The 12,689-nt window shown below is 40.1% G+C and overlaps 1 protein-coding gene across 2 annotated transcripts in view; it reads left to right on the top strand.

The window, feature by feature from the left end:
* The first annotated feature begins 2,626 nt into the window (after nucleotides 1–2,626).
* ERCC5 (ERCC excision repair 5, endonuclease) overlaps nucleotides 2,627–12,689 on the top strand; it is a 32,417-nt gene continuing 22,354 nt past the window's right edge. The window contains exons 1-7 of one of the 2 annotated variants that reach the window (XR_010917789.1): nucleotides 2,627–3,202; nucleotides 3,718–3,838; nucleotides 6,448–6,623; nucleotides 8,391–8,506; nucleotides 8,591–8,683; nucleotides 9,422–9,482; nucleotides 11,343–11,486. Coding sequence is in view for 1 of the 2 variants with exons in the window: in XM_067536869.1 (XP_067392970.1) it covers nucleotides 3,751–3,838; nucleotides 6,448–6,623; nucleotides 8,391–8,506; nucleotides 8,591–8,683; nucleotides 9,422–9,482; nucleotides 11,343–11,486 (678 nt within the window). In the remaining variant the exon portion in view is untranslated. The remainder of the gene's footprint in view (nucleotides 3,203–3,717; nucleotides 3,839–6,447; nucleotides 6,624–8,390; nucleotides 8,507–8,590; nucleotides 8,684–9,421; nucleotides 9,483–11,342; nucleotides 11,487–12,689) is intronic. The other variant, XM_067536869.1, reaches the window with a different exon arrangement.

The following is a 12,689-nucleotide window of genomic DNA, read 5'->3' as shown; positions in this document are numbered from 1 at the left end:
TTGGTACCGAAGCAGAAAAGTAAAGCTGCCTCCATTAGTAAAACTTTCAAGCAGATCTCTCTGTCTTTTTGGGTCTGAGGTCTGAAAGCCTTACAAATTTTGCATTTGTCCTTACAATGAGCTTCCCCCAGGCACTTTAGGCAACTATCATGGGGGTCACTCAGTGGAAAGACCTTCCCATAGGAGGCACACAGTTTGAAACACGGTGACCGGGGCATGCCCCGCTCCCGGCAAAGTCCCAGCCCGGACTATCCTAAGTGACTAACTACCACTATTAAGAACATTTAAGGTGTAATCTACCTAGCTAAGACAAACAACAAATGATTAAGGGAGAACAAAAGAAACTGAGCACTTGCGATGCAAGCCGAAGCAGTTTCCAGCAAGGTGGAAAGAAGAAACTGAGGGGGCGTCGGGCCGGCAGGACCTCATATACCGCTGCATGTGCGTGGGGCTCAAGGGGGCACCGAAGTCGGCTCTATGGGTACTGCTAAAGGGAAAAAAGTTCCGGTAACCATGCACAAAAGTGCGCACACGCTTACAATGGAATGGACATGAGCAAGCACTCGAAGAAGAAAGTTGAGTTCCCTTGATGAACCATGAAGCAGGCTTAGTGCTGCTGCCATCCTGTCTGGGGGTGTCACCCAGAAACACAGCACAAGTTTGAAATACAAGTATACCATACATATTTAGATTCATAATACAAATCTGATACATACATACAAATATATTATTATACTTAGCAAATTATAACTTTTCCAGTGGTACCCGACATAGCATATTTTGTAAGATTCATTGCAATTTTGCAATATTGATATCAATAATATTGTAAATTATCACTTATATTCCAGCTAATGTCACTTCATGTACTATTTTATACAGTGTTTATGAGGGATAAGAGCTGTGATCAGCAACACAGTACTGCTGACCCTTGTGCATATTAGCCAACTATGTATTTGTTGCAGAGGTGAAGTTATAACGAGTGTATATAAAAATAAATTCATTTAACTTTTGTATTGGGTTCAGAGGTCTTTTGGATCAACTGTATACACAGACAACTGAAACTTCTGGATGGCAGTTTTATTTAATAAAAGCTTAGCCAAAGGTATGGTAATGTTTTATCATCACTTTAATATATGCTTAATTCTAAGGAATTCTATGCAACATTTTAAAATAAATAAAATTGTAATTTTGATTGGCTATAGATATGTGAATTTAAATAGGGAAATACAGCAGAATAGATACTTTCTATCTAAATCCAAAACAACTGTAACATGCTGTTGGGCTGATACTTCCTGTTTTGAAAGCTTTTTAACTACACCACTTTCCTCAATCTCTTCATTACATTTTTGTATAATCATCTCTTCCTTCAAACAAATATGTTTAAGTTTTTGCTCATTAGAAATAAAAATCCTGCTTCTCAATTAGAGCATTTATTTTGTGCAGGTTATTTCCACTGGGGAGGCATAAGAGGCAGGAACTACCTGCAATGGCCTCTCCTGTCAGAGACTTGCAAAACACTCTGGCACTGGTATTTGAAACCAAACTGTATTTCAATGAGCCTTATATTAATGTTGAAGGCTGTGGGACTTAAGGATGTGCTGAAGTGCTTTGCTAAGTAGACATGGTCCGCTGAAATGGAGTTTAGAACAGTATGTGATTGTCACTGAGAAAGTAGGGAACCTGCACAAAATAAATGCTCTAATTGAGAAGCAGGATTTTTAATTTCTTATTGGGTGAGCAATGACAGTATAAGACACAAAGTCTCTGCTCCAAGAATCTTACAGTTTAAAAGACGGAGAGCAATCAGACTGCATGGGGAAATCTAGACGAGGGAAAAGTATAATTATTAATAACTGCAACCAGAAAATATGTAATATGTAGTGAGTGCTGGATGGGTGCTGGGAGTCTGGATCCCTGGTATGGGGCTCACACACTCTCAGTTACACTCAAATAGTGAAGTGCAAGCATCTTGCTAAGCAGCCAGTCCAACACGTGACGCACACAACCAGGGCCTGAGCATAATTTTTTCAGGCCCAGTACAAACTTGTAACACAGCCCCCTCCCCCACACACATATCACAATCCCTCATCCCACACATACAATCTGAGGAGCCATGAAATTTTTTTTTCCTCAGGGTAATGTGGGTTGCAGCCTGAGCCGGGGCAGACCCCCCAGGGCCTCCGGCGAAGTGTACCCTTCCTCCCCGCCGCCGGGAGGGGTCCCTCCACACGACTAACAGAGATGCCTGCACCAGACGAGGATCAAACAGTGCTGAGCACCACTGGCCTGAGAGCGGGCCAGACTCGTGCGGCGCGCGCCGCCCAGCTCCTTGCTTCACGCGCACTTCTCCGGGCTGGCGGCGGCGGCGCCCCAGCTGTGACGCCCCAGGAACTACACTTCCCAGCAGGCAGCGCGGCTCAGCTGGCTATGCGCAAGCGCAGACCACAGGCCGGCTCTGCCGCTCCCGGTCCCTCAGGCCCGACGGGATCATCGACTCTGGCAGCCGCTTGGTAAGAGGCGGGGGCGGGGAGGGGCTGCTCTGCTCTGCTGTCAGCGGCCCCTCCACGGCCTGGCCCCCGCCCAAGCACCTCCGCCCGGGGCTGCGCACAGCGGGGGAGCTTGGGGCGCCTCCAGCGGCAGGCGGCCGAGTGGAGCCGGGAGTCGGCCCTCGGGAAGCCGGGCTGCGGCGGGGAGCCGGGCTAGGCCTCGCCCCGCTCCTGCCTGTGGCGCTGGCTTCCGAGCGCGGGGGCTGCAGCAGTAGCGGCTCCCGAGGCCTCCTGCCCCAGTGCCCCCCTCCCCCCGCGGTGCCAGCCCGGCACCTGCCGCCCGGGCGCGGGGCTCCCAGCAGGAGGGAGGCCGGCGGCGGCGGGCGCTGGCTGCTCTGTGCCCGACGGGCTGGCTGGGCGCAGCCTCTGGCCGGTGCCGGGTGGAGAGGCGCTCCTGGAAGCTCTTTAAAACAGCCGGTAGCGCAGAGCAGCCCAGCGGGCTCCCGAACCTGCGGGCGGCGTTAGCAACCGAGCAGCGAGAGGGGCCTTGTTCTTGTTCTCCCGGGCGCTTCCCTTTTCTTGTTAGCCTCGCTTGCCCCCGTCGCGGGTGCTCAGGTTTATGTTACAGCTAGCTCAGCGTGGTTGTGCCGAACAGTGCTCTACGAGAGCCAGGAAAACTGGCTTCCCCCGACGATCTTCAGGGCTAGTTGAGCCAGGCAAGTGAAATGGGTCTGATCTCTGTTTTGTTTGATATTTATGTTAGGGGCATTAGGGACTATGAAATGGGGTATAGATTTAATTTTTGCTCATGTGCAGCTCCTGAGTACAGTCTTCTGCTTGCTCTGTCCTAGAAAAAGACAGAATTATAGGGACCACCTAGCTATTGCAGGCAGTGGAATAAGACTTTTAATCTCAGGGTCATGGGTTTGTGCCCTGTGTTGCGTGCTCCAATAATCACTTAGATTATACAATATTTAGGGTAGGGATCATGTGTTTTTCATATGTGCTCTGTGAAATACTCAGTATGCTTGTAAAATAGTTGAACAACAATAATCATCGTGAATGATTACTTCAGTAGCTGTGATTTAATGCATCACTATTTTGTTGGTGAGCAGGATCTTCTTAACACACTTTTTGCTATTCCTAAATATTTGTATTAATAATAAACCTTTGTTTTCATAAACAAGGTTCTTTGTGCCATAAAGTAAATATTTTCACCTTTTTCCCATAGATTCTCTTCCTTCAAAGTAGGTAAGGAAGAACAATGGGAGTTCAAGGACTTTGGAAACTGCTTGAATGCTCTGGAAGACCTATAAACCCAGAAACTTTGGAAGGAAAAATTCTTGCTGTTGGTATCCTTAAAATCTTGAGTTGACATACTCAAGTTGATGTTGCTGAAACATGCTGGTCCATCTGTCCCATTCTGAAAAGATGCGGAGAAATCCTGCATTAACCTTGCCAAAACAGCCCACTAGGAAGCATGGTGCAGGTATAGACCCTGTGAGTTTGATAGTTGAAATCTCATGATTTTAAAGATCAGTGGCAAGGAGTGCTTTAGCAGATTTGGTCTGTAAATCTTCTACACAAATGTAGAATGAAACTTTCCAAAAGAGGGCGTGCTAGTCTGAAAAGCTGAAAGGGACTGAATTCATTCTGCCACTCTGTATGTAGTCTTTCACCTTTGGTTCATGCCAAAAGAGGATGAGGTGGAATGCTGCATCTAGTTGATTCTAGCTCTGTTCCTGAAGTTTCTTTCTGCACATTAAAGTGCAGTCAGTTAATAAAAGGCTTTTCAGTGTTATCAGACGCATATTCTAAGCCTTCATATTTAAGACATAGTTACTGTAACCCTTCCGTGCCTAGGGCAACCACCTGAGAATGCCAGGGTCAGGGCAGGCTGTAAAAAGGGAGCAGATTTTCCCAACACTGGTGGGTGGCACTGAAGCCAGACTTCCCAACCAGCCACAAACAGTGCTTTTGATTTCCCACACTGGTTATCAAGAAGGCCAGTATACAAATACACATAGCCCCCTTCACTGCATTCCAGTCTCCAGCTCCCAGTCTGCCACTAGGTCCAGTAAAGAGACCAGTTATTTAAACTCTATGCTCTTTACTAAAAAGGTTCCTTCTGACCCCAAAGGGTCAGCCACAGTACCAGATCAATATAAGTTTGGATCTTACCCAAAATACCACACCGCCAGCCAATCCTTTAGTAACTAAAATTAAAGGTTTATTATAAAAAGAAAGAAACAAACCATAAGAGAAATGTTAAAGGATTAAGCAATCAGATGCATACAAATGATTTGAAAGTCCATATACATCAGGTTTCTAGAAGAATTGTGGAGTTTACAGGCTTGTATAGTCCCTCTGGTATACATCCAGTACCTGGATGGGTCTAAGTCCTTTGTTGCACAGCTTCAGTTGCAGATGGCTTGATCCAGAGGTAGATAGGTGCTGAAAGCTGAACAGGAACGATGACAAAATGGATCCCAGGCTTTGCTTTATATACACTCTGGTCCTTTCCATGCTGCTTGTGGAATTTCACAGGAACACAAATGGAGTCCAGAATCACATGAGCAAGTCCTGGTGACTCATCAGGTATATCCCTGGCTTCTCCCACTGGGCCCCTTGCATCTGTGGATGTCTCAGTGGGCCATTAAGCAGGCTATTGTCCTTCCGCCACCCTATCTCGGGCGTATCTCAGATAGCACAATTTGAAATACAGATATATCAAATATATCCATAACTTCCATTACACATATAATACATGAACATACGTGTTCTCATCTTACTTAGCATATCATAGCCTTTCTGACAGTATCTGACATGGCATATCTTACATGAATTATAATGATTTTGACATACTGATGTCACATAATATAATAAATGCTCCCCCTAATCCAGCCAGCGTGACAGTTACAATATAGTAAATCAGACTGTGCCGAGAGGAATTTAAAAACCCTGCATTAGCTCAGGAAGAGACATAGGCCAGACCATGCCATGTTCTAAATAGGTTAGGTTTTTCAAAAACATATCAGGCTAGCCATACTAGTATAACTCAGTTTGGCTAAGGTTGTGTTTTTTTGTTTTTTTTTAAAAAGATGTTATATAAACTACTTAGGACACTTATCATCTGAGCACCAAAGCATGGTCACAAAGCATATTTGTTTGAGTATTCTAGATGGAGCCAAAAAGAGTGGTATTCTGTAACAGTTTTGCTTAGGACAGAGATACTGGCTGAAAATTTATCAGAGCATGCATAGAACACGTTTTTAGAAAATGAAGTGTATTTTTCGGAACAGAAACACACAGAATTTTGGCAAAGATTTATTTTATTTTTATTACCCTATATGTGGCATTGAAACTAACCAGTGATCTTATTGAGTTACCTTCATGGTTTGACAGCCAGGATTACCAGTAAAAATGTAGGAATCAAGGAATGCTAAACAAGAACAAACAATACTTAGTTAAACTTGTAACTTTGTCATAGATTTCTTATACAAATAAATGAAAGGTTGGAGTCTGTATATCATAACTTCATATGATGTCTGCAGTACTGACAGTCACTTGAACTAGAATTATAAAAAAAGTGGAAACTAATGCCTTGTTTCTGGGACAGGAAAAATCAGTTCAAAGCATCTTGTTAACGTGCATGAAAGCTGGGAAGCTATTACAATTCATCCACTTATAGGAGCAATGAGGGTTTTTGTATTGGCTGCAAAGTGGCTCCATAGCTGCTCTTTGGCTTGAGTGTGGTGTTAAGAATTCCTTCCCTTCCCATCTTCACTAGTTCTTGGAGAATCAACCTACCTCCTGTGTGCCAAACCTAGTTATTAGAGCTTGGAACTCTAGACAAGATTTAGACCTCAATAAATTTAATACAACTTGTTCATTGCATGGTTAACATTATTGAAATGTGCTTGTAAGACTATACATTTTTTTCTCTTAACTGTCCTTCAAGATATTAGTATCTGGTTGAATCAAGCAGTAAAAGGAGCCAGGGACCGTCATGGTAACGCCATACAAAATGCTCACCTACTGACTTTGTTCTATCGACTTTGCAAGTTGTTGTTTTTTCGAATTCGTCCTGTCTTTGTTTTTGATGGGGAGGCACCGCTATTGAAGAGGCAAACTTTGGTACATACTTTTTGGAGTCATTTTATGTTGTTTTCTTTCTACTGCTAAATAAGATGGAGATTTATCAATAGGAAAGTTTATAGAGTAAGTGCCCCATCTTGCATCTTTGTAGTGAATGATAATTCTGCCAGTAATATCATTGAGAGCAGAATTGGGCTTACAATAAGTGCAGAAACAAAAATTCCACTTAAACATTGTTTCTGCATGAATGTATGCATGACTGTAGTCTAAAGATCACATTATAATATTTAATAACTCTACTCATGCAAGTGAATTGATATATTTAAACCAACCTCAAAAATTCTAGTTGCTCACTTGTCTGGGCACATGTATTTTTAAATGGGTGAGTAAAATATATAACAACAATGATGACTTATGATATACTAAATATTTAGCAATTATGCCTAGGCTGGTAAGTTTGATACATTACAAAACTAGTTTACGTGGTGAATCACTTTTGTGGTTTGTACTTTGGAAGTGTGTAGAAATCTCATTAAAATTGGGGGTCCTATGTGCTAGGTACTGTGCAAGCCAAATCGGTGGCCTCTGATTGGGTCAGGTTGTGTGGTTGTCCTTGTCCCTACATGGAGCCTCATTTAATGTAAAAGCACCAGATTGATACCTTGGAGGTTAAACTTAATGAGGCCTAGTGCAGGGGGTTGTCTGCACAGAATCAGCTGCAGAATTAGACCCTAAATTAAGACAAGACTTAACAAGTTTGTGTAAAAAGAGGAAGTAGGAGAGGGAGAATGAAGATAGCAGTGGCAGGGAAGCGTGTAGACTATTGTGCAGTTTGCAATATTGTTTTTTTTAAAATAATTAAGTCAGACATTAAGCATGTCAAGAATCCACCATTCTTAATTGTTTAAGTGATGTACACTATGCAGTTAGAAGTCCATTATAATTTCACAAGTACCTATATAATGAAACTGAGCAAACCCATGAGTTTAGTAGTGGATAACTTTCATTTCATAATCCTTTCCTGTTATTCCTGCAATTATGAAAAAAAACAAAAACAAAAAAAAAAACCCCAAACCTATCCTATAACGACTGGAATTTATTTGTAATTGGGGTGAGGAATTATTTTTAAAAATTTACCCGTCCCAAAACATCTCTAGCAGGGAACAGTGCCATGTCCCACCATGTTTCTTCTGAAGTGTAGGTTGGCTATTGGGAAACTGGATCATGCATCTGTTTTCTTTTTATAAAATGACTAGTATTAAAGTTAGATAATTTTTTCCAAAGTACTTGTATTGAATTCTGATTAACTTAAACAAGGAAATGTGATATTATTATTTGATTTGCCTGTCCTCCTTTTCTTAGCAGGAAATCTTAAAAACATCTTTCAAAGACTATGAAAAACCCTTCTGGGATGCTCTAGGTTCCATATGTATGTATATGATCATATCAGGTGTATATGATCATATCAGGTTTGTGATAACCATGAGGGAAGAGGAAAAGTCTAGCAGCTTCCATTTTAATATTATGGAAGTCAATGAGAGTTTTGCCTGAGTAAAAATTGCAGGATTGGGCTCTATGATAGTCAACCAATAATCTAGTTTCTGATATTTATACAGGCGTATGGAAAGCTCGTGTCCATTAATATGAGAACTGTTCTTTTTTTTTTTTTCCTTCCCCCAAAGAATTACTCAACTACACTGTCTCAGTTTACAGCTTATTATAAGAGTAGTTCATTGGAAACATACCTTTAGTTAACAAAAAATATCCTTTTAGTGAAATCTGATGTTACTCATTTTATGTTCGCAGGCTAAACGAAGACAAAGAAAAGAATTGGCAGTCAGTGACTCTAAGAAAACTACCGAGAAACTCTTGAAAACTTTCCTGAAAAGACAAGCTATCAAAACAGCTTTAACAGGCAAAAGGCAGGAACAAAAATATTATTTTCCTCTTGTTTATCAGTAGCAGTTTTTGCTTTGATATTAATAACTCTTCCAATTTTTTTTAAGCAATGAAGCCCTGCCTAGTATTTCACAAGTTCGAAGAGAAGAAATTGATGATATGTATGTATTGTCGTCTTTACAAGAGGAAGAAAAAAATAGGTAAGCAATTCTCAGACAAGTAGCTCAGTCTGATATGCTAAAACCCATATTGAAAGTTTTTAATACAGTTTTTGAGTTTAGGGCAAAAAAGTAGATTATCAACAGAGTGTTCTTCCATGGGATGTAAACTGTATTTTATTTGCTACTTATTTTAAGTTAACTTAGTTTTCGTGAAAGAGGCTGGAGTGATAGCCCTAGAGACTAAAGCCCTCTGTTTTATCTATAGCAGAGTGACTGGTAGAGCAAGCTTTCCTACACCAACCTGTAAATGTGCCTTCATGCTGATCTGAAGTGATTTCTGAGGATGAGAGGGCTAGATCAGTCTCCATGCTTATTCATCTCTTTTTTTTTTTTGTTTTTTTGTTTTTTTTTTATTAAGACTAACGAACGAGGGTGCCTTTGATGTTAATTTTTTAATGTAGCTATTTCTGTGCTAAGAATCTGAATGAGGCCTCCAAATAACTCTCTCAACTGACCTGGTCCAGATTTGACTGATGAGCATCTCATTACTCAGTAGTGATGAACTTTGTATCCCATCCAGTTTGTCTCCATCTTTTCTGCTGGCCTGTATCTTTTTTATTATACATTTCAGATTAGTTATTGTCTTAGTTTTCCTGTTCATGAGCAAGCAGTTGGTTAATGCTACTTTGCTTATTATAAAAAAACTTTATTGGTACATCTGTAAAAAACCCCCTACATCTTCTTTTGTGTCCACCATGCTTCCTTCTGTAATTTTAGCTCCGAAGACGAAGATGAGAAAGAGTGGGAAGAGAGAATGAGCCAAAAAAAAATATTGCAGGTAACGGCATTTGAATTGCCTTGTAATTGTGAATATGTTCAGTTACTCATTTCAAATGGATAATACTAGCAACAAGAACCAAAAAATATATTGGTCAGGGTACAGACATACCACATTTAATTCCTGGTGTCAAAATAGGATTGCCTGCCTAAAAAACCAATTACTCGCTATTCAAATATTAAAATGTAAAGATTAGTGCTATACTAATTAGTGGAGAGCTGGAGACTCAATTTTCCAGTATTATATAGCACCTCTTTCTAAGGTGGTGATTTATGAAATACTGGATCATTTGTGGGGGGGAAAAATGTAGTTTCTGAAAGTTAACTATATTAAAACCTTGCAGAAAACTTAGGTACAAATATTACATTTCTTCTTTTCTCAATAAAATATGAGAGGATTTTGGGAGTATCACCTGTCAAAACTCACAATTTATTAACTTAAAAATCTTTAACTCAGTTGGACCACCTCTTTTATCATTATATTCCATTTGCCTGTCCCAGTCCTGTTGTCTCTGCTTCTCCTTTTGTCTTTCATTCCAACTTTTGTCGTTGTCCCTAAAACAAATACTGCCCCTAAACTGGAACTCTTTTAGCACAAGCAATCTCTTCAAGCATTTCCTCTTTCCTTCCTGTCTTCATTGAATTCTTAATAATTATTAAATAAGTCTTAAAAGTTGCTCTATATCTTGTCTACTTGGGTGTGCTAGTCTTATCTGCCTTATAGTCTAAATAATACATTTTTATCTATGGCCCTGATCATACAGTCCGATATGGGCAGGCAGCTTCTTGTGTCCAAATGCAGTGTTGCTCTGCATGGGTGCAGGCATTCACCCGCAGGGTTCTATTTGCAGGATGGGAACTAAAGTTTCTAAAGTGTAATTTCTGTTGTTGGTGCTACTTAAATGCTTTGATAATATTAATGTTCTTTGAGACTTTATATAACTATTGATATTCTATGTATTTAAAGTTCAGCAGTATAGCAAAATATTTTTAAAGAACTTCAAAAACCTAAGTTACAACCATGTTTTAAAGGTATAATATTTTGTAACGTGCTAGGGTTAGAAACACTGTGGCACTGCAATAAAAATACTTTCAGGATTGGTAAATTTTTCAAACTACATTTCCTGGACTTGTGAAGAGAAAAGAGATAAATACTTTTTTAGCTGGGCTTGAAAATGTTTCTTTTTTAAATATAAATATTTGGGCATACACTGTGGCTTATTCAAGAGTCATGCACACATTTATATATACCTACATTAATACTGAAACACTTGTAATTCCTGAGTTTTCACACATTCATGCTTCCTTTCATCTCCCTTTTGGTGCACTGATCTTCTAGGAAAGGATGAAAGAAAAATAATGGCTTTATCTGAGCAACGTGCATTTGTGGATGTCCACATTAATAAAAGTTTGCTTTCATGCAGTAAAGATAATCATGTTAATCCGAGAATCCCTTTCACAAAACACATACCATTTTAAAGTAGTCCGGCTGCGAAAGGAGATCCTTCTGAAGGCATGAAAATCAGAATCACTGTACCTGTAAGACTGGATGGTGCGATTCATGCCAAATATACAATTAACTTGTTATAGAAAACCTGTTCTTTGACTCAGAAGTAAATTTCCCCTAATACTTCATCTATAAAATTTGGCAATTTGAATATTTGGCTTTGTTAGGGCAACAACTGTGTTTCCCTTCCTAGTGTAATACAATATAGATAGTAACTATAGGATTTTTATTTTAACTTTTGTTATGAGACTAAATATTGGACGTGGGACTTTCCATTTGGTTATGAGTGACTGATTGTTTGTTGCCTTGATCATATGAAATCAATGTGTGTAAGTTGTCTTTCATTTCTTATAGGAAGAATTCTTTGACAATCCTCATTCTGTAGACATTGAATCAGAAGACTTCAGCAGCCTGCCTCCGGAAGTGAAACATGAAATCCTGACTGACATAAAGGAGTTTACAAAGCGACGAAGAACATTATTTGAGACAATGCCAGAGGTAAAATTTAAAAATCCATCAGATTTTTTAAAGCTAGTAGGATAGAATCTGCTGCCATTAGTGCCAATGGAGACTGCGCGTTAGTATCTCACATCAAGAAATCCTTACACCCAGTGCTATGTAAGAAAAGTGACCTGCACAAAATGTCAGAATAATGGTTCCCAACAAACCTGCTTTCTGTATGTATTCAGAGTAATTTCCTCTGACTTCTGTTAGAATTGTAGAGTGGCAAATTATATTGTGGCTCATGTATCATCATCAGAATTATTCACGCAGTTCCAATTACAGAATCTTATTGATGATAAGTCAGGTGGAAAGAACACCGCTTCACTTCCAGAACCCAGATTGCATGCAGAGCTGGCCGTTGGGAAATCATCTTTTTACATGCAAACTAAGCAAATGTGTTAAAGAAGTCATTAAGAGACAACTGGAACCCTACAGTGCCATTTTTAGAATCACTTTTGAGAGCACAAGTATATTTTAAAGCATAATAGGACTGTTTAGATGGCAGCTTGCATTAAAACCTGACTAGATAGGCGTCGTAATAGGCAACCACATTTAAATCACCCCAATGTGGGTTCCATTATAATTTCATTTGCTTTTGAGTTATGGACCATCTATATTAAATGACCAATTTTTGCTGGTCTCAGCCTATTTAAACAATGTTCAAAAGCATATTTAAATAATTGTTTAATACTATCTCTCATAGTTCAAAGGCAACTGCACCTGTATTTCCTCTCAGTGGTATAGCCTGGGCATCCACTGCTTGCTTCCAACTCCCCAGCCATTACCTTTCTGGTGGAGACCTGCATCTCTCTCCCTTCTGACCTTGGTATTCCCAGGCTGCACAGTTCACTGTCTATTTTCCAGCACAGACAGGTTGCCTAAGGCCACCTGCTTGGTTTCTCTTCAGAGACTGATAACAGAGCGATTGTCAACAGTTATATGTTAGATTTGCACAGGATATGCTGCATGATATTTTATTCTTAAGGTAAAAAGCTTTCCAGAGAAAACACAATAAAAACAAAAAAAGGAACATTATAAGCATGTTAATAAGCTTACCAGAATTAAATGCAACCCTAACCTGGATTCTGGCAGGCCCAGTTCTTGGAACCTTACCTTAAGGATTGGGGCCCTCTGTCAACCAGGGGGTTTAAAAGCAGGCTTTTTATCCAAAAAAACATCCCTGAAGAATCCAGTTGG

Source organism: Emydura macquarii, unplaced genomic scaffold (assembly GCF_026122565.2).
Source record: "Emydura macquarii macquarii isolate MOO-44397 ecotype Brisbane River unplaced genomic scaffold, CSIRO-AGI_Emac_v2 contig_3671, whole genome shotgun sequence".
In the NCBI taxonomy this organism is placed as follows: Eukaryota; Metazoa; Chordata; order Testudines; family Chelidae; genus Emydura; species Emydura macquarii.
The sequence above is the reverse complement of the archived record's forward strand: the minus strand, read 5'-3'. Positions and strand labels throughout refer to the sequence as shown.